This window comes from Taurulus bubalis, assembly GCF_910589615.1.
Source record: "Taurulus bubalis genome assembly, chromosome: 1".
Taxonomy (NCBI): domain Eukaryota; kingdom Metazoa; phylum Chordata; class Actinopteri; order Perciformes; family Cottidae; genus Taurulus; species Taurulus bubalis.
This window is the reverse complement of record NC_136589.1, coordinates 40,633,352-40,661,286: the sequence shown is the minus strand read 5'-3', so window position 1 is coordinate 40,661,286 and position 27,935 is coordinate 40,633,352. Positions and strand designations below refer to the sequence as shown.

The 27,935-nt window shown below is 41.8% G+C and overlaps 1 protein-coding gene across 2 annotated transcripts in view; it reads right to left on the bottom strand.

The window, feature by feature from the left end:
• The window catches only part of LOC306741591 (rho GTPase-activating protein 12-like), a 48,623-nt gene extending 24,867 nt beyond the window's left edge, over positions 1-23,756 (bottom strand). For both annotated transcript variants that reach the window (XM_079223897.1, XM_079223898.1), the window contains exons 1-2: positions 23,700-23,756; positions 17,212-17,941 (exon numbers count right to left, since the gene is read on the bottom strand). In XM_079223897.1, the coding sequence (XP_079080023.1) occupies positions 17,212-17,868 (657 nt within the window). In that variant the 5' untranslated portion in view covers positions 17,869-17,941; positions 23,700-23,756. The remainder of the gene's footprint in view (positions 1-17,211; positions 17,942-23,699) is intronic.
• Between the last annotated feature and the right edge of the window lie 4,179 nt (positions 23,757-27,935).

The following is a 27,935-nucleotide window of genomic DNA, read 5'->3' as shown; positions in this document are numbered from 1 at the left end:
CGCGTTTTTATTGTCATTTGGTGCTTTCATTTGTCTCGCATGACCATGAATTGATCTTTTCAGACGTTTTACAGACAAAACAATTCATGAATTATTGAAATTACTTCAATACTAGAGATTACAGATATGAATGTCGAGCTATAATCAAAAAAGTCATTTTTTCTCGCCGAGAAAGATGAAAAACAGCAATTCACCACACTCAACAACAAAGTCAAGGACTCCTGGAGGTCCACAGAACCTCGACAATAATCTCAAACAAGTGCAAACAGGAAGTTTAAAAGAGATGAACCGCACACAAAGGTAAAGAATATTATTCTGTTATTAGAAATGAAGATGTGATAGACGCCGTGAAACAAGATCGGACCGACTAAAGCTTTACACGGTGGCACAAACAATGGAAAGTAAACGTCACGCAGTGGACGTCGCACACGAGTGGGCGCTGGAAAAGAGTGAGTCACGCTTGAGAAATGACACCAGGAGGCCTTTTTTTTTTTTTTACTGGCAGAACGAAACATAGCAGAACCCCCCCCAAAAAAATAATGAAGGGTTGACTGCGAGTGAGGGGAGTATGTGACTTAAGAAAGAGCAGAAACCATGACGGCATTCTGGGTTTAACATGTCTTCCATCTGCCTCACAGACTTGGTATTGAATCAGAAATGTGCTTTCACAGCACAAATGTCCATTAAAACTAGATTCCTAGTCAAGTAGCAGTTCACATCCACGTCTTTCTGAAATGTCATCACTTATATTTGGCAGATATTTGTGTAAATTGTCTTAAATAGCTTCTTTTTGATTTGTTGTTACGGCCAACAACAACAAAAAAAACATGTTTTGTGAGGTCACAGTAATCTTTTACCCATTCAACAGATTTTTTTTTTTTAAATAGCCGGAGAAGACGACGATCCTTTCCGGTCCAAAGACAGCTAAAAAAACAACAGCTTAAAAAAAAAACTGTTACACGGCGAGCGAAGAGGCCAATAACTGCGATGCAAGGAAAGTTGAGCAGCGGCATGAGACGACAAAATGACAGAGCAATTACAAAAAGCTCAGAGTGTAATTAAGCTTGACAATGTGCCCAAATATTCCCACTACAGTCTCAACACAATGTCGACAACGGTGCAAAGTAATTGGCAGTGAGTAATAACACACGCCGACAGATAATCAGTGTGAAGGTGCAACAAAGGAATCTGATGCATTTATATTTAAATGTTGTGCCCCATCGTTCACTTTTCTTCCTTTTTTTGTGCATCTTTTCCTTGAAATCTCTCACAGCTCTTTTCGTTCACCTGGGAATCGTGTATCGACTCGTCTCCGCACACCTTAAAGAATGTGGTGAAGAGGGAGGGAGAGAGAAAATAAATGTAATGGAATACTTTTCACCTCCTCCAGCTCCAGAGAAGAGGCCACGTGTACCAGCTTCCTAACAGCCGCTTGCCTCGGCAGCGCACCTCTTTTATGGAGGAGTAGGAGGAGGGTAGAAAGGGCAGGTATGAGGAAGACAGAGGCAGGAAGACAGAGCCCCCTGGGCTAAGGATGATCCTTCCTCCTGCCTGCAGCGTGTCACGACTCCTCCTTTTAAAGAAACGACTGCATGGGCTTCAGGTTGAGAAACTAGCGTGCAAGACTGACAAGCAAAGCACTGCTGTAAGATCCAGTTTGCTCACATTTCATAATGTCAGATGAGGATTTACTCCACCGGTTAAGTTGGCTATTAAAAAAGGAGTCGTCCACCCTAAAACACTATTAAAACACACATAAGCGACCTCATGTCCCACTATGACCACCTTGATATATTTACAATAATGTACATGCTGCAATGCGCAAAAAAACATTGAATTAAAACAATACTGGATCTTAAAATACTCTCATTCAAGGTTTAACAAGCATTCAACAAGCGTGTTAAACCTCAAGGTCAAACACGATGTGTTTTGGTGAGTAAAACATAACATTTATTATTGTATGTTTGTTATCAGGAAGTAATATGATAAAAGCAACATATTCCAAATGACGATGCAGCATGCGTGTTTTTTCTAAATCTCGATGGGCTAGATATTTGAAAACTCTGCAAGGAGTCCGTAAAGCCGTCTCAATAATTCATATTCAGAAACGAGAGAGGTGGGCTTGTGGCTCTAAGATCATATTCTATACATAGAGTAGATATTACTAGTATTAGAGTAGAAACGATACAAAACTAAACAGGAGGAGGAGCAAAGGGAACGTTGTACAAAATAAAAGTGTCGTAGCTCGCCTTCAAAGCGACTTCTGGCCGCTTTCCCACTGGCCGGCTCGAGCCAGAGGGCAAGCAAGGTCGTTCTGATAGGCGTGAGGGGAAGCGGAGAGATACGACGACGATTATGCAGCGGCGACAACAATTCAACGGGGAGCTCCGAAAAGGGAAACACTGCACCAGGCAGATATTTCACCCCCAGACGTGTCCCAAACTGAACCAAAAATAAGTGAGAATTCGCACACGAAGCACTCGCACAGACGTGGCATCAGTGAAGGAAACTCCAAAAGTCTATGAATGGATCCAGAAGTGGTGCAGATCCAGCAGAGGTTACAGGTTACCTCATCTCTGGAAACAGATCTTAAAATCATTGAGGCTGAACCGTTCACATCAATAAGTAGATTGTTGTCGTCTAGGTGGGAGAGATTTAGTGTTCCCCACAACAAACGTCCAGCGGGACAAATTGTATAAACTATCAAGATAAGTGTGTGTTTTTTTTCTCCCCCCCGCATTCAAGATACAAGGCTGAAGATGAACAACAAGGTGACGCTAAACAGCAGAATTTCAGCATCTTGTTCTCCTCACTTTGGATGTTTAGTCTATTCAAGAAGCAATCATAATTTTTTCGGTCTCATTGTGATCCAAGGACGTTTTCATGTTTTCATCTTTCATCCAATGTAACATTTGTTTATGTTGTCGCGTTGACAGTGTGGAAAATGGCCACACTTTCTATTCGATAATCAATCAATCAAACTTTTATTACAGACTCAAGGTCCAGATAATACAAAAGACATTACATAGAATAAAATACATACAAAAGAACACCTACCAATGCTTTATCACTAGACAGCTGTACCAATGTCTCCACAGATGGTACTGCGAGTGTGTATTACTAAACTTTATGTTTGATAAATCCAAGATGATTTAATTTTCAGACTCATTAACTCAACAGATACATTTATACATAAGATTTCTTAAAACAGTTTGGAAGGTATTAACGCCTGCAGCCACACACATTTACTTGCACTCCACCATCTCGGTCTCTTCAGTAACGATAATGTTGGAGCCACCAAATTAATTTCCGTGTCTTGGGAACTTGGCGTCATTGCTCCAACCACGATTGTCAACAAGCCATCATCTCATTCATACTTTAATTGGAGGTGTAAGTGACAGTGCAGGCACCTGGAATGTCTAATAATCCCCAATTGCATCAACAAAAAGTGTGTAGGGTTGGTTGGTTGAAGCAGGAAGTTGGTCGATGTTATTCTATACCTACAGGTATGGTGGCCAAAACTATAGACTCAAATTGTCTTAGTTTGGGTTGGCAAACATTGGCCATGATGAAATAGATGAGTCTCTTGAAGTCAGTTTGTTTAATTACAAGTTGGTTCGGGGAGTTTTTCATGACAAATAAAAGAAAGCAACGTGCTCTGGGTCAGGATGAACCACGGACGCTGATAAAACATATATTTGTAAGATATAAAAGGCTCAGCCTCAACACATTGCTGATCCATTCAATCTTATTACAGTGTTAAGCACAGCAACAAGGAAGGGGGATCATATTCAGCTTGCAATTACAAATGACCAGAATACAGTGAACAGAAGGCCCAGCACTGAGCACAGAGGAGGTGGACTCAAATCCAACTGTCCTTGGGAAAGGGGGAGGGACAAAGCTTTCTTTTTTCTATTCATAATATCACTTATTCACTGGACCTGAACCTGAATGTCTGGTCTTGAATGCTAATGAACAAAAGTGTGCATCATGTCTCTGGCTACTCAGACAGAAAACCTGGCCAAAGTGCAAAAAAACCTGCTCGAGTCAAACCAGTTCAGCGAGACTAAGTGGAATCGCGCTCTCTGTTGAAATCAAGCATTTCTCACATAACTATCACACGTGCAATGTGGAAATATATATTACATCAGGTGTTTTAAATGATCAGTAGGCAGGAGAAAGACGAAGAGGAACCCGCAGACGCCGAGAATAATCTACTAATCTAATCTGAAATGGAATTATCCCGGGGGCACAGCCCGAACAGGAAGTTAAGGAGCTTTCATCCTGCGGGAGAGGAGCCGACATGAAACCAAGCGGAGCCGACAGGACGCAGCTAATTTTCCCAGCATGACCCTGTGGGTCCGCCAACTGTCTTTGTTTCGTCAGAACGGTTCAAAATCGCAGCGTTTTAGACACCAAGTTTCACACACGGCCTGCACAGCTGTTCACCAACCATAAGAACACAGAAGCTGCGGCGCTGGGTTTGAACTCGTAGCTCTGCAGTCGAGGGTTCAAAACACCCGGCTATGACGCCACACAGTAAAGACTTCTTTCACTCGCCTTAACACGTCTGTGATCAGTTATGATTAAACTCCCAAATAAGGAAGCCTTGAGCTATGAAGAAACATAAAAAAGGGACTATTCAGTTTGTTTTTTGTGAGTTTATAATGAGTGTTGTTTACAGTGAAGCTGATTATTGTGTCTTCGAGGATCTTTTGAGACTTGGTGATGGCAACTCCAAACAGTCAGCTTGCCGGTTCCGCACATCTAAGAAGGAGAACCCCTGGCTAAGAGAAAACCGTTACCGCCGGCCTGAACTTGTCCCCGAATGCTCAGATATGTCTGGCGCTCGTTCATCCCGGGGTTCCTTTATCCCCTCTGTCAATTAATACAGTTGCAGGAATTAACTTTTAGCGTGAAACCGCCGAGGACCACGTCCCGGTTTGCGAGTTTCACCTGAAAAATGTGCCGACCATCAACAAGCACGTGCACGTCGGTAAATACTTTGCAAGTGCTGGGTAGTAATTATCTGCACACAAAGACAGAGACGCTCCAACACAGAAGTCTTGTTCACGGCGGTGCTTTTAGTCTACGTGGACGTGATTGACGGCGATTCAAACCGCTAATGGATCTTCTTCGGGACCTTAAAGGAGCGCTTTGTTGTTGATTGACAACATCAATACACCGATCCCATTCGTTTTTGTCAACATGGATAATCATGTGCGTGTAGAAACCAGATTGCTGTGGACAGGAACTGTTTTGCTGTTGGTTTTTTTGCCTCTTAAAACATAAATAATGACATTTCTTTGAGGTATCATGTACATTTTGCTTATACTAGATGCGTGTCAAATTCACATTATTAAACATGACAGTGTTAATGCCTTGCTCTCTATATCTATATATATATATATATATATATATATATATATATATATATATATATATATATATATATATATATATATATATATCTCAAAATCACAGTTTTTCTATGAAACTCCAAGCACACACAGCAGAAGTAGAACAAAGCTTAAGCTGGGATCATCCTGTCATTGATCCCCAACCAGTTCATATTACCACCACGTACATACTGGTTTCTTTATCCCGTGACCTTTGCCCTGATTGTAACAACACTGAGAACCAGCGCTGGGGGATATTATGTAAATTGAAAGGTTTATAAAAAAATAAACGACTTTGCTGAAGCAGTTAACCACTGATCTGAAACCATTAACTTGTGACGCCCATCATAAACACACTGGAAGCTCTGGGGAGGAAGTAGACCAGGACAATGCATACAATGTATTGTGTTTGTGACACCGATGTAATGTGTGCTACATAATAATGTAAAAGGGGCGGGACCTAGACATCGTTATTTTAGCTATGGTATGGCAAAACAACGGACGCCTTTTTATTCCTTTTTTTAACTCCAATAACCATGTTTGGGCTGCAACTGATATTTATTATTTCCAACCTAATCTTGAGTCTAAAAAAAGTTTAATTTTTTTTTTCAGCTGGAACCAGAGGATTGTTGGGGGTATTTTCGCTTTAAAAATGACAATTAACTGGAACATGTACAGATTACCCTTATCAAATCTAAACTGCATATTCTTAATTTCCAAACAGTAGTAAAGAAAAAAGACAAAACTAGAAAATGACAGAAAAACTGAGTGCATTTAAAGACTTATTTAAATGTGCAGTTTGTTGGCTTCGGTCAGATGTTGCTATTGTTGCTACAAGATTCTGCAAATTCCCTCAAACGCACAACAATCTTTAGTTTTCAGCTTTCACATTTAAACATCTAAGAGTCCTTTCTTTGAGGACCTGAAGCTAGAGCACAGTCTGAACCAGTAATGTGCCAATTTTCTATTCGTTTTGGAAACTAAAACCTAAGAATACAGTCAGAGGAACCTACAAGTTCTTGATAAAGACACGTTACTCAAGTAAATACTGTTGAAGAAAACCAAAACATGATTTAAAGACTTCTCTTTCTTTTCATACAATGCAATATAAATCACATCTAAACATAAGACCTCTTGTGACCACACAAAAAAAAAATTAATAATCTCTGGCGCTGATCTTCACTGGGGGCAAAGTGCACACAAAGACGGTCCTTTCCTACTTGAAAGTGAGAAATTATAGTGCAGGCCGCGGGCGGCCAGAGAAGAGTACACATGGGCAGGGCCCGAGCAAACCTTTATTTATATTGGACCGGGAGATTATAGGGTGCCAACTGCTCTCTGTCATTTAGCAGCTGCTCAGACCCACACGGCGGTTTGGAGGAGATTGATCTCATAACACTGAGGAAGACGCAAAGTATATTAAAAGAAAGGAGCTTCTTTATCTTCTTCTTCACTCATTAAAAACCGGGTCATGTTTACAGAAAACTATAAACTCATGAGAGGCAATATGTGCCGTCCTTGTTTTTGCACACCGCTTCGAACGATGCCAATTTGCAGATTATTGTCAATTTTAAACTGCTATTTTTTTGGGTGTGTAGCAAAAGATAAAAAGGAAGAAAATAAAGGAATTTGCTGTTTCGCCGTCAGTGGAATACAACGTTATGAAAGGTGATAAAAGAAATCTACAAAAAGCTTTACCTTGAGCAGTTTACGGCTCGATGCTGCAAGTAAATTGATGTATTTTTTTAAAGACACTAAAGAGTACAATTTAAAGTCAAGTAATAATGATTTTTAAAGCAAAGCACTGTAAAATATATTCTGTTCAGCTCACTCAATGTGAAATATCAGTCATCCTAACTCCGTAAAATAAAAGGCAAGCACCGTTATCCTAATAAATAAATATGACAGAATATTTTGTCCTGTCTGCCACCCCTCCTCCTCCTCCTCCTCCTCCTCCTCTTCCTCCCTCCCACCATCATCACTGCTGCCCCGAGCTCTTCTCAGCAGCCAGCTGTCCAAACAAACATTACGTAGCCAGCACTTATGTAATGAAGCATGGCAAGTGCTTAGCGCATCCTCTCAGCCATCCTGTTGCATGCCATCCTCCATTCCAAACATCTCAAAGAGCTGAAGCTCAAATAAATCGACGTTATTGAAGGGCAATAAACGCAATTTGTGACACCAGTGAAAGAGACAAAGTCACGCAATATATAACTTTAGGGATCAACAACTCTCCGCTCGCACGAATGGGATCACGATACGAGTGCAGTAGCATGACAATTGAAATAAAAAAATAAAAAAAAACAGGCAGCACTTCATTTTAAAAAGATAATTCTCTTAAGAGTGGTGCCACGAACACCGCGAATGCCAAGAAGCGCCAGCTGGCTCGTGCGAATCCTGGCGTGCCTTCGACAAACCCTGAAAGCTGTACCATGAGCGGTAATCACCGCGCAGTGTGTGTCGCTCTGATGTGCTGACTCGGCAAAAAAAAAAAAAAAAAAAAGCAGAGTTGCAGCATCTGAAGTTGACCGTTTCTGTATTTCATTTCATTTTTTCAGCGTCCCCGACAGCCGGTACACATGCAGGGATAAAAGAAGCCGTCTTACCGTCTCGCTCTCCTCTGGGTACATACTGTCCCGTCCTGCAGAGGGGAAAGTTCTGGAGCCGGCGGTGCTGAGGAGGACGAGGACGGTGCAGAGAAAACACAGCAGCCTCTGCCTAGACGCAAACTCTCTCCCTGACTGACATGTCACTGTGGCAAACCAGATAACGTCTCACACACACACACACACACACACACACACTTATTCACTCGCACGTTCTTACATAAACAGAGAAAGAGAGAGAGGAGGAGTGCATAGAGGGCTCAGTGATGCTCGACACACACTGCAGGATCTGCCCCACCATAATGCCACAACACAGGACGCCCCAGCTGACCACACACACACACACACCCCAAGGGGATTAAGAAAAGCTCTAGAAAGTGAGGAACACTGTGCTCTTCTTCATCTCTAATCAAAGAAGTCACACAGGGCAGAGCTATGCTCCACACTGGATGATCCCCAATGATTGCCACCCATGATATTTATCATGAACCTCTGGGAGGTATTTGTTATGATGTGGCGAAAAAACAAAATGAAAAGTATCTTCAAGTATAGCTTTCCATTCTGGAGCTACCTAATCTAATAAAACAATATTTCTTTCTGGTTTAGTGTGAAAGTTGTGACTCCCACAGTCGTGTTAATATGCGAGTTTGTCTTCTTGTATTTTAGACGGCCGTCATTCGGTGACAATCCGACACACTGGACGACGTCTTTCATAAAGATGAGCGCAATTACTTCCACAAAATGAGGCGTGCAGATTTTACATTTTGTAAAAAAAAAAAAAGAAAAAAAAAGACAGCACTGGTTATGGATTTGTTCTCCGTATCAGAATCAACATTAGGACGGAATAAAAACACATCTGTTGATCCCTAGATGGTATAGGTTTCTACATCTCTATGTATGTTACAATACATCATGTATAAGGGCTTGTATCCACGTAAATATATAATTTACAGCAAAGGACTTCATAGATCAGACTCGCTTCATGGTAATTCGATGGGATGAAGTAATCACCGTAATTATGCAGGTGTTTCCTTTTGCTGGATTAGCCAAAAACAGATATTCCAATATAAACCCTTTAATTTGATCTATAAATGGTTTTCTAAACTGAATTTCCAGAAAATAGAGAAAGTGAGAGACAGAGTCAGAGAGAGTCGAAAAGAGAGTTAGAGAGCGAGAGTCAGAGAGAGAGAGAGTCAGAGAGAGAGAGTCAGAGAGTCAGAGAGAGAGTCAGAGAGTTAGAGAGCGAGATGTAAAGCAAGGTTGTCAAATCCGGCCTTTTCACCGTTCTGTTACACAAGCACCAAGAGAACACTGCACAGAAGCCTGTGTGTGTGTGTGCGTGCGTGTGTGTGTGACACACCCTCTGGGCGTCTTCATAACGGTGGTAATGAGCACACACAACTGACACAACCACCGTCTGCAACACTCCACTGAGACTTTCCATCTTATTCCCAAATGAACCGCTGTTTCTCACACTGAAGTTCCTGAAAGGAGACATCTGTAAAAGTCATCTTGAGGCTCAAATTCCCTCGAAAAAAAGAACAGCAGACAGCCCAAATATTAGAGCTGATGAAGCCATCAATAGATAGGAAATCTACTGCAAATTGAAACAATCAAAAATACCAAAGATTTACAAGCTTCTGGTTTTTATTTGTACCTTTAAAATAGCAAATTTACTTTCTTTGGACTGTTTTTTTTTTTCCACCAAAACACGGTGAAATTGTGACATTTTCCCCCTGTTTTCTGACACGTCATGAACCAAACAATAAATCTATTAATGGAAAGAAAATAAATACTCGGCAGCGTGTCGTTGTGCTGACAGCCGCCAGTCATCTGGTCGGCTCAACGGTGACCCAGATGTGAGGGAGGTGGCTTTGTGGCAGAAGGTCACTGGTTGTAATCCACAAAAACAATCTGTGAGGAAACATGACGGAGCAAGATAAGACGAGAAAGACCGGATATAAACACACGACGTGTGTGTGTGTGTGTGTGTGTGGGGGGGGGGTGTTTGCTTATTTAAGTTGCTCCCCTTCTGCTAGCACCGGGGTGCCCCTGAGCAAGGTATTTAAGTGCAGCGGTGAAGTTTTTCAAGAGTAGAGGAAGAATAAATTACAGGCTAATGTGCAAGCTTCATCTCGAAAAAAACTGCAATGAATAACCACTTAATTAAAAATCTTTCCAAAATGGAAGTAATTGTTTATATTGTTTCCATCTGGGGGTCTTCAGTTCAGCAGGAGACATGTTGGGCCCCCACTGAAAGATAAGGATGATTTATCATCTGAATAAGCCTGCAGCGAGTTCAGTTTCTCCCCGGCAACATGTGATTTAATAAGCCTTTTTGTTATTTTATTAATAAGGAAGAAAAAGAGAATCAACAGGCGTGCAGATGGTCTGGTTTACAGATCTGTGTGGAGAATGAATGACGGGATTAATAGATTACATATTTGACGTGCATTAATGTGCACAGATACACACACACACACACAAACAAAGGTGTGATAGTGTAAAAATAACGTACACTTGCCAACTCAACTTCCTGCCACACACTGAGTAATCAAAGAAATTATGAAGCGCTGCTTCAGGTCAATCATCCTGCTGAGAGTCACTGGAGGTGTTCAGCTGATTACAGACGTCATAAGGACTGATGGGAGTCTGCGGGGGTGGGTGGGTGATTTTGACTGACAATCAAAAGGTGAGGGGTTCAGAGAGAGAGTAACTCTGAAGTGCACTTCACAAAGTGAGACATGAAGCAGAAGCTGTTTTTTATTATTATTATTATTATTATTATTATTATTATTATTATTATTATAAACAGACTTATGAAGCCTTTAATACAAGATTCTGAATTAAAGACTTGGACCCTGGAGACAGAGGTTCAAGTTAACTGGCAGAGGTTGCAACATAACAGTCTCAGGTTAATAATGAAGGGAGTTGTGGGTGAACTAGGGCTCATCTATGACACTAATATGGACAGTCAAGGCACCAAAACACCATGCTAAAGGTCAGATTTAGTCCAAAAAAAAAACAGTGTTGCATTTGTTGTTATTGTTAAGTGTAAAGAGACATTTTGTGGGTGTTTTGTTATGTTGGACCTCCCACCACTTGGTGGCGTAAGGCCGACTTCAAGTGAGTCAAGGCCTACATCATCAGGAGGGGCATTAGGGTCAGCTGTTGCTCAATTTGCAGAGTTTTTTTGACCGCGGTACAGATGACGACGATACGGTAACATAGATATGGAAATGTTTTTGGGTTTATTTTATGATTTGAGTTCATGCAACTAGGTTGTGCCGACGTGGTTATGAAAGAAATGCAACTGATTAATAAACAAACAGCACGTTTACACCAAGAAGCAAGGGAGCAACCAAGTAGTGGCCTTAGCGTTTGAATAGGCAATGAGGGCACTACGGTAAGTAGGAGATAAAAAATTACAGAAAGGACACAGAGAAGACTTTTTTGTTTAAATTAGTTTTTCAGTTCGACATTGAATGCACCATTTGAAGCATGATGTGTCAGTATGATTTGTGCATTAAATCCTGCTCACTTTTATCATCCTGAAAAGTTTAATTTATTCTGGTTAATCACCTGAATCAAGCAAATGTTTTGTCATTCAATCTTGTAATGCCAAACTTATATTTTCAAGTTCTGTTAATTCATGAACATTTAACAAAAAACGACTGCTGTTAAAGTCAGTCAAGTGGGTGATCGTGAAAAATAAGGAATCATAACTAGTTTCATAAAGAGAATTGAGTCTGTAACACAGCGCCGCATATGAGGCTTGTCATTAGTGTGCTAATCCCCATTTACAGAGGCAATTTCTGCAGATGTCATTTTTTTTTAATAGCTCCAGATATTTTAAATGTCTCCTTATCCACTTTAACAGCTAGAACACTAGAAATTAAGACATGTCTTCACATGACGGGAGAGGAAAAAGTCAGGGTTCAGCAGCCGGGATTTGACATTTGACGGTGCATGTGAGGTTCTTACATCCAGAGCACGGTGGATTTAGCGTGTTCGGTGTTGTGCTGTTGTGTTGTGTTGATCCTGGAGGAAGCAGAGTGAATGAGGCGGTGCAGTGAAGCAGTAAATTAAAGCACACTGAGACCTTGACAGCCATTACATTCGCTGGCTGGAGGGAAGCGTCTGCTTCGGTGGGTACAACGTCCAATCCACAGCGGCCGGCGGCTTTATGCGCGAAGGCGTCAAGCGATATCTCGGTTGATAACGTCAACATGTCCTAACTAAGGATCGATGGCTGTTGGGCTCAGAAGAAACTCCATAATAACGCTGAGACAGCTCTGTGCCGTTTTTCAAACGTGTCTCCACAGCTTCTTTTATTACAGTTGCGTTGCAGCGTGTCGCCTCCAACTTATGTGCCCTCTGCTTTGGCTGCAAGGAGTGGTACCCAATGGTGTAGGAGGTGGGGATGAATAATAAAAAAAGAAAATGTACCAAACCCCTGCCCTTGCATACTGATTTGCCAGAAATGCCCAAATGCAAATATAAACCGACTTCCAGCCTCCACTCGAGACCCCAACTCCACACTTCCTGAAACTGCTTTGCAATAAAACGCTACTTTCAATTATTTCTACAGGAAGAGTTGCTGTCGCATCAAAGTAAAAAAGAAACACAATAAACCAAACTTAGATTTTAAGGCCAGAAAGTGACATGTCGAAGTGCGCCCAAATGTTTTTCCCCCAATACCGGCGGTGCTCAAAGCTTAGTGATGCTCACAAGGCGAGCTGCTGAAGCTGGCGAGCTAACAAGCTGGGAACATGCTAGTTCCAAGTCAATGCAAAAGATTCAGATGGATTTAGGTCTACTTCTACTACTTCACCCCAGCGAGCTGATCCACGCAGACCTGAAAGTTCACAATTTGTTTATTTGAGTGAGTCAGAGCTTTTAGCTTTTAGTTTTAGTTCAGTGAAGATAACTCCATCTGCTTATTCAGACTCTCAGATATGATCGAAATTCAAATCGGCAGCATCTGAAACATTTAAATGGATGAATGCATTTTGGCACATTGGTAATAATTTGGCCACAAAACAGGACGTGCAACTTCATTGAAAAGCAGCTCGGATGTCTGCGATGCTGACAAATGGACGATATAATCACATCCCCGCAATCTAAGCGCCTGAAAGAAAAGTGCCGAGGAAAAGCACCTGGAGGATGACAGAGCGGCGACTGTTGATAGACGACCAGCCGCCAAAGTAGTGACAAAGTGGGCCCCCGTGTCAGGAACTGTGTGGCCGATAAGAGCCTTTCAAAGAGCCGCTCGGCAGACTGTCACACTCATTACTCTCTGGAAGCAAGAAGTTCATCACAGGGAGGAACAACTGCTGCAAAACTCACAGCTCTACTGTCTGCATTTACACTACTGCTGCTCTGCTTTCATGTTCAGTAGAGATGATGAAATCCTTCTTATTTCCCATTCCTTTTAGGATGTTACGCTGCAGAAAAGGAAAGACAAAGAAAGACACGAGAAGAGAAGAAAAAGACACGAGAAGAGAAGAGACAAGAAGAGAAGAAAAAGACACGAGAAGAGAAGAGACAAGAAGAGAAGAAAAAGACACGAGAAGAGAAGACACAGACACGAGAAGAGGAGAGACAAGAGAAGAAAGACACGGGAAGAGAAGAAAAAGACACGAGAAGAGAAGAGACAAGAAGAGAAGAAAAAGACACGAGAAGAGAAGAGACAAGAAGAGAAGAAAAAGACACGAGAAGAGAAGACACAGACACGAGAAGAGGAGAGACAAGAGAAGAAAGACACGAGAAGAGAAGAGACAAGAAGAGAAGAAAGACACGAGAAGAGAAGACACGAAAAGAGAAGAGACAAGAAGAGAAGAAAAAGACACGAGAAGAGAGGACACAGACACGAGAAGAGAAGAGACAAGAGAAGAAAGACACGGGAAGAGAAGACACAAGAAGAGACAAGAGAAGAAAGACACGAGAAGAGAAGAGACAAGAAGGGAGAAAGACACGAGAAGACACGAGAAGAGAGAAAGACACGAGAAGAGAGAAAGACACGAGAAGAGAGAAAGACACGAGAAGACACGAGAAGAGAGAAAGACACGAGAAAAAAGACAAGAAAGTAAACTAAAAGAAACTCGAGAAAGAAACCCTGAAACTAGGACACGCATCACATCCCCGCTTCTGACTCCCTTGAGCTTTGTAAGTCTTCGTGGACGCCCGATCAAACTTCAATCAGTCGCCATGCAGCCAATCAGAGAGCCTGAATAAGCAGCTAGGTTGTGACCAGCTCTGGGTGGACGGCACTTCCTGTACTGCTCGTGCCACAAAGTAGTCATGGAGTTTTTAAACCTTTCATTCTGAGAACAATCCTCATTCTTCTGGCTTTCCCTGATGTGCTGTAACTACGTTACGTTGTTCATTCTGGTCACATGACATCTATTGCTTCTGTCCATCCGGAGAGAGGGATCCTCCTCTGTTGCTCTCTTTTTTCCCTGTGAAAGGGTTTTTACTATCTTTATTTGGGGAGTTTTTCCTGATCTAAATTTGAGGCCCCGGGACAAGATGGTATGTGTACAGATTGCACATTTTAATTTGTGATTTTGGGCTATATAAAATAACTTGAATTGAATATTCAATGCTGCGTTCACAACACACTTTACTTGCGTGAGTTTACTCAGGCCCGGGGTAAAAAAGAGTTTGACACCCCTGATTTATACGTTAAAAAAAGAGCCACACTCTTCTTTAAAAAAAAAAAAAAAAACATGGCATAAGACATTGATGACATCGATAGAGAACAGTATCCACATTTTAACAACCGACCACAAACAAACACTTTCTGTTTCTATGATATAAAAGTGCTTCAACAGGAAAAGTGTCTGACGTAGAAGGACGAAAACACAAAAGAGACTTTCGTATTCGTTGTAATATTTGCACTCGCCAATCAAATGAAGAGAAAGATCACAAAGTGTTTACTTTGGAACAAAGCCGGGTTGTCTAGATCACCACAACAAGCTCCACCACTTTGACCTTTTCTTCCCCCGTACAGCGGCCGAGGGAAGGAAGGAACTCTGCGGTGGACTGAGCCGCTTTCACACACAGACTTTGTTTGAAATTGTACACAGTCACTTTGAGATAACTTTTAACATCAGTGGTTTACGTCATCGTGTGTGGCATCGCTCTGAAATCAGAACTTCAGAAAAGGGAAGTTGACAAGAGTGCCGGTGTGACCGAAACCTGCTGCGACGAACCGACTGCCGTCAATGACAAGTGAACCTACATTTTCAGTTTGATAGCACCGTGGAAGAATACGTTTATTACTTAAGACTTAGACCAAAAGTTCATTTCAGGGGTCACCCCAGAATTTGTGCGTTTTATTTTGTATATATTTTATGCTAAAGCCACATGAGAATGTGTATTTTGCACTGTTTTGTAAGTTTTATTAATGCTGCTAGAGAAAAGTGTGACTTGGCCTAATCTCTTATATTATTAAGTTATTAAAGGATATGAATGAGCTGTACTCTGCCTCCATCATAGTGGACTACAGCAGGCGTGGTTTAGGATACCTAACATAGAAAAGAGTCAAATAAATTCAATGAGAAAACTTGTGCAGAAGCTGCTATTTATGTTAAATTAAATCATCAAGTAAAGTAGATAACTTTGCAAAGCAACAGTGGTGCCTGATGATTCAGGTCGCCGTTCCACAAACTGTGAAAAGCACCATTATACACATGTGTAACTTGAACTCCACATACGCTACACAATCCCCTCCTTTCTGTACGCGCGCACACACACACACACACACACACACACACACACACACACACACACACACACACACACACACACACACACACACACACACACACACACACACACACACACACACACACACACACACACACACACACACACACACAAAAAGGAGGCCTACACCCAGTGGCAGCGCCACACAGACCCAGTTTCTATTTTCTCTCTGGCTTTTGTTCAGCAGCAGACTGAGCTAATGATTTCAAGAAGAAACACCGACCACTGCCCCGTCTCACCGAGGCTGCACCTCAGTAGCTTTAAGCCCGGGCTGTTTAACACAACTGTCCATTTCAGGTTCAAGAGGTCAGATCACCTAAATATGTAGAGCCAACTGCAAAAAAAAAACACTTTAAATGCCTTACACCAAAACAATGGAATTAGACATCTGCTGTAGCTGAAACAGGAACAAGCCGACCTAAATGATCAGTGTTAGTCCAGGTTCATTACCCTTCATTCGTCCCCACAGCTTGAATGCGGATGCCACTTTAAAAAGGTCATCATTGCTTGTATATTAAAAGTGCAGCGCAATTATAAAACAGATGTTTACAATTATTAACAGTAGTCCGAAATCGGCGTTGACACGTGGCCCAGACTGTTTCCTCTCATGGTGACATGATGACTGTTTGTTGTGTTAAAAGCCAAGTCGGGCTGGGAAATATATATCGATATTATATGGACATCCTAATATGAGACTAGACGTTGTCTTAGATTTTGGATATAACATAACATAAGTGTCTTTTCCTGGTTTTTAAAAGGCTGCGTTACAGTAACACAATGCCATTTTCTGAACATATTCCTCAATACTGACGACTATTTAGTGAATGCACCTAGGGCTGTGCGGTATACCGGTTTCAAATTTCCATAAGGTATGAATTTTTCATAAACCGTCATACCGGTGCATAGCCGTAACAACGAATTGTCGCTTCAGCAGACAGCAACATCTATTCGAGTCATGGTTTCTAACTTTATAATAACAATTAATAACCCACAACTAACGTTCTTTAACAGGGTAAAACTTCACGACACAACAGTTTGTGACACATGAACAATTTGTAACACTAATAATTGTGCATTTATAAAATTACACCGCCGAACTGCATGCTGGGTACAGCTTGCCCACTATCAAAGAAACTTTAACCCTTCCGGTCTGTCCCTTCCGGTTTTTTTCCTCACCTAGATTCCTCTGGGTCCTAAGTCCCTTCATGTTTAGCTTCCTAACACCCTCTATGTACCAACGTAAAAACAGCTGCTCACCACTTGCAACAGCTGTTACAAAGAAGAAAAAAAAACATGACATACCGTGAAACCGCCAGAATCATACAAAATACCGTGATATGAATTTTTGGAAATATCGCCCAGTCCGAAACGCACCAATGGTGAACCCTACGATATCCACATTGTGGTACACACTTCTTTAAATGAGTCGTTACCTGGGGATGTTCAGTGGAGCTGCTGCTCAGTTCGTCCCCCGACTCCGAGTCGTTGGCGCGTCTCTCTTCGCCCGCGGAGTCGCAGTGATGGGCGTCGTCCACATCCAGTGGGGCTCGCTCCATACCCGGGGATCGAGCTCGGTTGCGGGGTAGGGTGCCTCCTCTTTGAGGGGGCTGGAGGGCCCCGCCCTGGACGAGGATGTCCGCCAGCGCTCTGTCGTGGTCGGTGGGCGTGCCGGGGGGGCTGAAATGCCCCGAGGACGCCGTGTGTGCGGAGGGCGAGCGCCGATAGCTGGACTCGTGTCTGTGAAGGTTCTCTGTGGACTGGCCGTCGAGTCCCAGGTCCAGACTGGTTGGCTTTACCCAGAGTTTGCCCCTGCTTTGTGGAGGCGAGTGGCCGGCGGCAGCAAAAGGAGGTTGGAGAGGTTTGGGAGGCGGCATGAGTGCTTTGCGCACCTCGCGGACGTACTGAGCCGGTACGTAGAACGCCTTAGTCCCTTCCTCCTTCCTCACCTGCCACCAGTCGTCGTTGGATTTCTTGACCAGCATGTAGCACTCCCCCTGGTGGATGGTGATGGTGCGGTCCTTGGCCTTGTATTCATAGTCGTACTCCACCTCGATGTAGACCTCGCCCGGGGCGATCGGCAGCTCCGCCATGACGCCTCCGACTGTCCACCGGGCAGCTCACCGCAAGAGGAAGACGTTCATGAGCATGGTTTCCTGAGCCGAGCTGGAGGGGAAACAACAAAGACCCAAAGTGAGCATCCAACACATTTCTATTTGACATTTTATGTTCCACAGACGTGATTTAAATCAACACAAGGGCCCTTAAAATGTGTTTCTATAAGATGTGTGTGTGTGTGTGTGTGTGTTGTATATGTTGACAGTCAAGGAGAGTCGTGTCACCTAAACAGGAAATTGAAACTGAAGGACAAAAACACTAATTGAAAATTATTTAAAGTGGTGATGACGCCTTACAAAAAGAATTTAAGAAAGTAAAAATAGAACCCAAAAAAATAAATATATAAAACAATCTTTCAGGTTTACCTTCAGTAATGTATTCATAAATCAGAACAGATGATTTAAAGCCTCTTAAAGCCTAATCAACTAATCAGAGCGAATGAATGAAATAAAAACCGAAGAGCTTTAATCCTTTTCGAAGGCTTTGGCACAGAATGTCGGACGTCAGGAAGGGAGAAGCCAACGTGACTCACGTCTTCCACCACCGTGAAGATCTGTGTGTCTAACTCTCTGATCATGACAGCGAGTCTGCAGCAGGGTGCTTCTAAACGGACAGATTAGTCAAATCACACACATAGTTTCCTGATGCGGTCACATATGTGTGTGCACGCACGCGCACGCGCGCGCACACACACACACACACACACACACACACACACACACACACACACGGTTACAACATGAGGTGGGGCTCCAGCACACCTTGAGCAAGCTGAGCTTTGAAGTGTATTTTAAAAGATATTTTAAAAAATTGCTCATAACTCAACTGCCGGTGACAACAAGAAGCACGTAATGGAGTTGAACAAGGGCCCTCTTATCTGTGGGGAACGTCAAGGGCAATTTAATTAATAATTAACAATATAATAATGCCCTCGTGACACGGTGAGATCTTGTCATATACTGCCTCGGGTTCTTTGCATGGGCTCTAACATTCCATTCTCTAACAAGCTAAAGAGTTTAAAAGATGTGTATCTCGCCTGTGCATCTCTGATCAGTGTGTTCAGCTGCGACGATGACTCATTTAGTTGGTCGACACCAGAAATAAGTGACCCGTCGCTAAGTCATAGCGTCGCTCCCACCGGGGTTCAACAACGATCCAGCTCTGCTGCGCGCGCGCACACACACACACACACACACACGCACACACACACACACACACACACACACACACACACACACACACACACACACACACACACACACACACACACACACACACACACACACACACACACACACACACACACACACACACACACACACACTCTATTAAGATTTATGGATTCAGAGCTCGTCATAGATAAACATTGCGTAACAGCGATACTCACTTTTATGGCCTTACTTGAATCTTTATCGCTCTCATTTAGCACTCTTTTGCTGAAGTGTTTCGCTGGTAACTGAAAGTTATGAACTCATCTTGGAAATTAGGTTTTCACAATTAGAAAAAAAACAAAACAGGAGATCCATGAGAGGACGTGAGCCAAATCCCTACGGGCGTACACTGGAAGCACGATACCAAAATTATGACTTTGATACGATACCTGCAATAAATATCACGATACCTGATACTTACGATACCGGTATATTTATCTATAATAGTAATAAATAAAACATCTGAATCGTTCCTTTTTTTTAACCAGCTTGTTCCTGCCCAGCTTGTTGAACACTTAACAAATGGCATTAATATTAGTATTAGCCTACAGCAAGATATTAATGAAAACAGCATAGTGCCGCATGAAAGGGAGCGATAGATTTAGTATCGAAACTAAAAATATGCAATAAGGGTAAAAGGTAACCGCGGTACCTTTTTAGTATCGATATACTGTGCATCATTATAAGCAAGTTAAACATGCAAGGCCCAGCAGCAATCAACACAGACATGTTGGGCACATTCATGGGAACATGATCCCTATAAGTTGTCTTTTAAACGTGAATTATTGAGACCAAAGTGTCAGATCAATAATGGTATGTCTCACTGTGTTTTTAATGTTGACATTTCCTTATTACATGTACACATGAATGTAATAATTGTGTATGTGTTTTAATGGCGACTACTTTCACACGCATGGGCCTTAAGTAAATAATGAGAAAACAAAGCACTCCTTGTTGTAATAGAATACAAACATGTGGTGTATTGAGCAAACTTTGGCCTTCTCAAAATTATTCCAATGTCCAAAGCCATCCAAAACAAAACGAGGTTCAAATTAATTTGTCCGCCCCCCAGCTGAGCAACAACCCAGACAGAAGTCTCAAAGTTTCAAAGAAAGCAGATGTCATCAAGACGAAGAGGCCGGATATTAGACGCTCGTAATGAACTTAAAACCAAGACTGTGATGCTGATGGTTAAATCCGGACTACGCGTCTGTCATCTTCCCACACGGACACAGGGCCAGCAGCAGACTGGACACCGAACCAACCCCACAACAAATAACCTTGATTTGCCAAGTCCGTGTAGTGCAGACAGACAACATCCGGGTGGATCTATTTGGGGAGAATGTTCACGGCGAACTATTCTGCCATCCAATTTTCATTTCCGATGCATCTTGATTAGCGAGCACATTGTTTTAAAGCCGGCAAATGTGGGATAGGCAGCTATATTATCTAATATTACATGTGTCTGCATTTCTCTTTACCTTTAGTTGTGCTTTAGCTTAATAAACATCTGTGACAGCGGCCGGATTACCAGGATATTGTCACCGCAGGGATGAAATCATCATGGCTTACCTCGCCGGTTCAGGCCAACAGGCCAAATCTATTGGCGAAACGAAACCCGGCCTCCGATGCCAATTCACAGCTCTCGGTATCAACACACAGCGGACTAGTGAAGAATTAGGCTGGGCGACAGGGCATATCATGAGCTGGCGGCTTTCGTCATTAAACCGTGGACGCGCTAACTCGTGAATAACAACGATCATGAATCAATCAAAAATGATCAGGATTAGCACATTTTTTTAACCAACAACACTTTACAATCCCTCACTCACGTCGGCCACAGTTGACTTTGGTCAATCCTTCTCCAGTTCTGGGTATAAGAACTGAGAGCAAACAGCGGGCCGGACTTTCTCCACCTACTCAACAGCACAGTATCCATCTTCAGAGGCTCAAGTCTAGAAGTATTCATTTTGGGACGCAAGTCAGTGCAGCAGACAGACAAAAGTTAATTTCCTGTCTTCCTCGTGTTGGTTCAAAAGGTCACTCAAACTAAACAAAAAAAACTAATCTCACCTCAAACAACGTACAATGTCTAAAAAACACCAATTAAATAGAAGAGTTTGAAACTCTTTTAAAGCCAATTTTCCCTGACATTACATCTCATATGATAAACAACGCAAACCGTACAACATACATATTTGGTGAAGACCTCCTGGTTACTCCTCTTCCTCACATTGAAAAGCATTTCGAAGGATAAGTGCCCGGAGACTGTCTTTCACTTATCCCTGCCCAGATTAAGCTCCAGCATCAGCGGTGGCCATTTAGTGGACAGCGCAAATCGTCTCAGAGTCCAATCAGCAGAAATCAGAGGGAGCACCTTAATTTGATGTGATGGTAATGAGATTTGCTGAGGGGGTTTGGATGGGTGGGTCAGAATTAAGGAATTAAATCATCCTGAGCTACGAGACGCGACGGCAGGGCCTCGGCTGAAGAGTCCGAAGCGATGGGAAGGTGGAAGAGGAAATGTGTGTGGGAATATTTGAACTGTTGTGGTGGGGAAAACAAAAAAATCTGCCGTTGTCAGCGCATGTAGGAAATGCACCCTCCAGTTTTCTCTCCCGCCTCAGCAAAACAGAGAGCGGTATCTTGGAAAGAGGTTTTACAAACGTTAAACACGGACGGGTGAGGCAGCGGAGTCGCCGTTGCGCATCGTGTCTCACATGACCCGAGTTAGCGGAGTTCAGAGAGGCGGCTACTCTGAGGGAGTTGTGTTTTGTTCTCGTCAGAGAGAGCTAGTTTCTCTCCCATTATGGGGTTATTTACAGATAGTGAAATCAGGCTCACTAATCTCATGTTAGACATTCACACGGTGTCGTGTACAGAACAGCCAAAAGGTCAGAAACAAAGCTATGATTATTGTTTCCCCTCCAGTGACTCATTTTAATTCACTAACATCAACTGTTTTCATTGGCACTGCTTTCCACCCAAAAAACGAATTGCTTAAAATAAAAAAACATTGTCGACTCCAAATTCTGTGTAATGTTTCTGGATAAACATGCTGCCTTTAAGTCTAGTAAAAGTCATTTTTAAATAGTTTAAAAACACCTTCAACGACACGTTTTAGACACAGACATAAAACAAAAAACATCAGCTTGGCTCATAAGAGAGATAATGGGTTTTAAAACGGGGAAATCTGAAGTCACACTATGTAACATCAGTGACTAGCAGAGCCTGTCAAGAGCCGCACTGTGACCTTCACACGAAGTCACACCAAATATAGGTCCATGTTGCCCCGAAAACGGCCTGAATCCAGCACATGCCGTCCCAGTTAGGGACTCAACTCCCCAAAGGTCTCCTGCAACTGTCAGAGACCACGATCTGTCACACTCCAACAAACCACAGCCAGCTGCAGCTCCCATAATGTGGGCATCTTGAAAAGCAGGAGAGAAACAGGAATGAAAGAAATAAGAAGTGGGACGTGTTTGGAGCCAGGTAGGTCACCCATTGCATTGTGGGGGAAAGAGAGCAGGCAGAGTGACACAAATCATATTCAACATGACATCACCTCCCTGTGATGGAGCCAATCCTACTACTCATACTTACTGGTAAATACACTAAGAGGTCGTATCACAACTACGTGAGAGAAAGAAAAAAAAACTATGCTTTGATGTATAGCGTTCAGGTTTTTATAATCTAGCCTAATTTAGAGTTGCATCTGACAATATTTAGATTTTGCTTTCCCAGAAAACGCCCATCACAGCCCTTTTTTAAATGTAAATCTAGAGATATTTAATTCGTAACTATGTGAGAGAGAATAAAAACTATGCTGGGATGTATAACGTTCAAACTATTTAATAGACTGAGAATGTATTCATTGCAACTTCGATAACCTATCCTAATTTAGAGTTGCAACTCACAATATATAGTGACAGCTTCCTTATTTCATTTTACAACAAAAAAGGTCAAAAATCAAGACATATTTAACTCACAATAACCAAAAGCAGCAAATGTTTGGTATTTTTTGCCTGATATGGGCTCTACTGTGATTTATATATTAATTTCCAAATCAAAAGTAAAAAAAAAAAAACTAAATCTCTAAAGCTCTGACATAAAGATATTTCCCACGCGCGTTGTTATTGCCCACATTTTAAAAAAAAAGCCTGTCACCTGCCTCGTGCTGCACCCTGACAGGTCCACAGTACTGCTGACAGCCAACGTTAATAATGAAGGCAGAGAGCTTCATGGGACAAAACAGATGTAAAAAGGATATAAAAACACACCTGTGTTGGGCGTGAGTGTGATATTTAGGTTTAAAGATACACGTTAGCTAGTATTCCTACAGGGAATACTTAAACTTTACAGTTCCTGGTGCTCGCACAGCCATTTCTCTAAACTTAAATAGCGATACAAGTACTTTTATTCACTCTATGGGGAAACGTAAAAGTCTCATATTCACGTTCATGGGTCGTAACTTAGTTATATTCACGTTCCGGGGTCTTAACTTGATTTACAGGGCGCTAACGTTAGCTAACTAGCTAATTAGCTTCCCTGCTCAACATTCCTCGGTGTCCCAAAACATCCGCACCTTCACGTACCTTCTCTACTGGCGCGAGACACTCCAGGGGCAATTAAACACACTCCAAAATGCCCCGGAGTGAGCTAAAATAAAAATCCACGTTAACTTTCCCGTCGACCGACCACCGAGTGAAACCGCGTCCCTACTTGTCAGGTTCGTGCCCGTCTGTCCTGCTCCTTTTCCTGGCCGGTGTTAATCCACAGCAGCGCTCGCTCCCGTGGCCCCGCGGCAACTTTGGCAACTACCTTTGAAACAAAGATCGTCTATTTAGACAGGAATATCACTCCGACGCGCAGATACGCCCGTTTATGTGTAAACTTTTGCCGTTACAATTTTGTAATGACTGTTGAAACAACTCGTTTATATACTGCTGTCGACAAACAGTTAGTGGCTTTCATTTAACTGTGTTTTTAATTAATTAAAAGCGTCTTAATATTCGGAGTGAGCATACGTTCAGAGTGAGAGCTCCTGTCTAATGTTGTACTCTCAAGTTTTACGCAAACAGGGAATCAGCGCCACCCGATGGTTGTGAATTGCAACTGCTATTTATAAAACATATAATGGTAACTTTCTAAATGTTTGCTTTACGGTTTCCCTTCACTGATGGACAGTAAATTACATCACTTAAATATTACCCAGTTTTACTACTTTTTTCGTCATCATCGTACGTCTGTACACTAAATGTGAAGCTATGCCGCCATCGGCTAGCGGATTTAGCGAAGCAGAAATATGTAATGGTAATGTAATATGTAAGGGTGTCCAAACTTTTTCCACTGAGGGCCACAAACAGAAAAATATACGAAAGTCAGGGCCACTGTTTGCGTCCCGTAAAACTTGGTGAGGTATATTGCAAAATGAATCAAATTAGGTCAATTATATATATATATATATATATATATATATATATATATATATATATATATATATATATATATATATATGCTGGATGGATGGATAGATAGATTAATCAAATTAGGTAAATTATATTATATATATTAATGATATACATACATATATATATATGACACAAATGTCATGCTGAAATGTCATACAGGTATTTTGGATCGAATGATTTAACCTACAAGATTAATTTACTATTTAGCCTTTAGTCCAAATGTATTTGTTTTAATTGTTTTATTATTGTTTTAACTGTTTTATCTTTTCCCTATCACTTACACACACACTGCATATCAGCTATTACATTTGATTACTTTTTTTTTTCTTCTTTCAAACCCCGATGAGGAGAAAGAATTGTCACAATGACAGACACAGATTTCCCCCCGAAGAGCATAGATAGTTTAAAAAAAATAAAACACTTAACAGGTCCTTTGGATTAGTGCAAACTCCCCACATACTGCGGGGGTTCTCCCCCGGTCAGCCATCCCGGCCGACCGGCGTTAACCCAGCATCAGCCTTTCGAAGGAGGATGCATTCAACCATCTGGACGCGTCAGGCTGAACACTGGAATACAAACTCCCAGAACTCACTGAGCTGGAGCAGTCGGCACCAATAAGTCACTGTACTATTTCAGAATTTAGTTTCAGAATTTTAGCTCACTTTTTAAATAAATACAAATTTTAAAAACGTAAAAATATAGATAAATAGGTTGCTAATTGTTATGACTATTGACACAAATTGGGAATTTATGAAGTATCGTTCAATTTTATTCTTGAACTAGTGAATTATAATATCAACTTTATCTCAAAATGTTAATAAATATATCCTCTTAAAATACGTTTTCATTTCTAAAAAAATATTTATATTATTTTCTCTCTACCTAATGCAACGATTTTTGTTTTTAGTCTAGGTTTATATCAATGATTGGCAAAGACACTGACAGATTTATTAAATAAAACACTGCAGTGCTCCATAATACAGCAGCAATGCCCCTAGTGGACACTGGGAGAATAGCACGTATTACACCATGTGGCAAACATAGGATATCTCTTTTTTCAATCTGGTGAAAAAACATTTTAAAATACAATTTTGAAGACAGGTTTTCGAGATTGAAAGCTCGATTGTATGCTGTAATGGCAGTGTGGATCAATAATGTGGTTTTGATGGGTTTCAATAGGGACAAGTGTTGTGTGTGCGCGCGTGTCTGAATACTGCAATTAGTCTTATTTGAGACTAGATTTAGACTTATTATACAAGCTGTATATATGAGCGCCTGAAATAAAGTTTAAGTTAAACATAATTGTTGTGGCATTGACATTAAATATAATTGGAATCAGGAAGCCTAAACCAAACCATGAAAACCACGCAGAGGCCAAATGTACACAGAAATGATTCACCTCTCCTTCAAAATTAACTATCAGATATCAGAAAATCCACTTAAGCGTGGCACCACTTCAACATTAAATGTCCGTCTGCAAAACAACATAGAAGTCTGACACACACAATACAAACGGAACTGGAGATGCAAGTGTTTTCTCATAATTATTTAATCACACATACATTTACATCATGCAATCAATCCAAAACTGTGATCTCATGAACTTCCCATCGCCGTCGTTATCAGAGCCCTATTTGTGCCCCAGTTCTCCAGGAATGATCCAGTACCTTGTCCACTGATGGATCCTCAAAACTGTCTTTAAAAAAAAAAAAAAAAAAAAAACGACCAACTATTACACAGTAATAAAAAAAGTGGCTGCACTTTTGTTTTTTTCAAATTTTAGAATTAATGCAAGATCAAATTTAGGATACCACCTCAACTATTCTTTTTTGCTACTACTTTTCACCCATTTCATGTCCAGTTTGGGTGGAAGGTCAAAGGATCAACATTTTGAGGTCCATGCTGCAAAGTCTTCACTAATCTTGAAGCTCACACAGAGGGAACAAACCATCTCAAGAGACACCGAACACCGTCCTGCAATAGATGACGAGGAGCTAAACTACTCCCTGCAGCTTGTAGAAAGTAAATCATGACCACTTAAATTATTCGCCGTCGACAAACGGTTAAATTTACAGGACTTTGGAAGCTTCTATTATTCTCCAGTCAAAAACAGACGCATATGGAGTGTTTTTCTGAGTGCAGGTATTGTGAAGAAGTGCTATTAAACCCGACTTTCCTGTTCCAAGACGACACGTTTTAGCGTGACATCTTAGGAGAGAAAGCCAAAATGACCCACCCCCTCCCCGTCCCTCTTTTCACGCTAGATTTGTTCCACGAGTTTGAGCCGAACATGGAGAAGTGAGAGTCTCTTTCACGCGTAGTTCTAAAAAGCTTTTGTCGCAACAGACAGTGAAGTGTCACCGTCTCGTCTACCGGGAATCCGCCGTCGAGGAAAATTCCTGCGTCCTATCTTTAGAAACCGCAATGACAGAAGTCCTCGGTGAGAAAAAAAACATCGAGGGCCGAAAGTAAGCGGATCAGATGCCAACAAGGAAGGGGGCGGGACCTTTTGACTGTGACAGGATTACCGCTGTAAGCACACCGTGATCAAACCCACCAGTCGACTGATATACAGTGTATGTTTGTGTTTTTTACAGTACATTGCACAAGATGTTAGTGTCACGCTGCGGTTACAATCACATCGAGCTATTTGCAGATGCAGTGGGGCTTCACGGGGTTAAAAAAGAAAGAAAAGAAAAACACAAAGAGAAAAAAAAAAAAAAAAAACACAAAAAAAAAAAGCTGTGGTGGGAATTAAAAACACAACAAAGACAATAACATAACACACAAAATAAATCCTAAACCGCCCCCCCGACTAGATTTAGTTAAATAAAACCCCTCCTCCAGGTGTTGACAGAAGATTGTTGTGCAATTTTACACCCGGCTCTCCTGACTGATCAGCAGCGAGGGTCCGCCCCCGACCCTTCAAACAAGCATCTGCACCGAGCTATGGGACTATGAAAGAGATACAGCACATAAAAACCCAGCAAAACACATTGCTTTCTGCAAACTTACAACCAAATGAAAAGGGGCACGAACAGTCACGGGTCCTAAATCTAGTAGAAACAACAACCGAGTGTGAGGGAGGGACGACGACAAAAAAAAGAAACAAAAACAAACAGATGCGAGGCACCCATGAAAAGAAATCATGATACGAAAGGGATCAAACCGTTACAACAAAAGAAACACAGTTTTGGAGATGAGTGAGTGACAGGACCAGCATCGTGTGCTTTTCTTCGTCTATGTGCCTCTATGTGCAGAGAGATATAAACGGCGCTCGTCAATGTGGAGAGACAATAACATTTAGCTACGTAGCACGGGCTATGCAAAAAAAAAAAAATAAGGTGGAAAGTGTGTCGT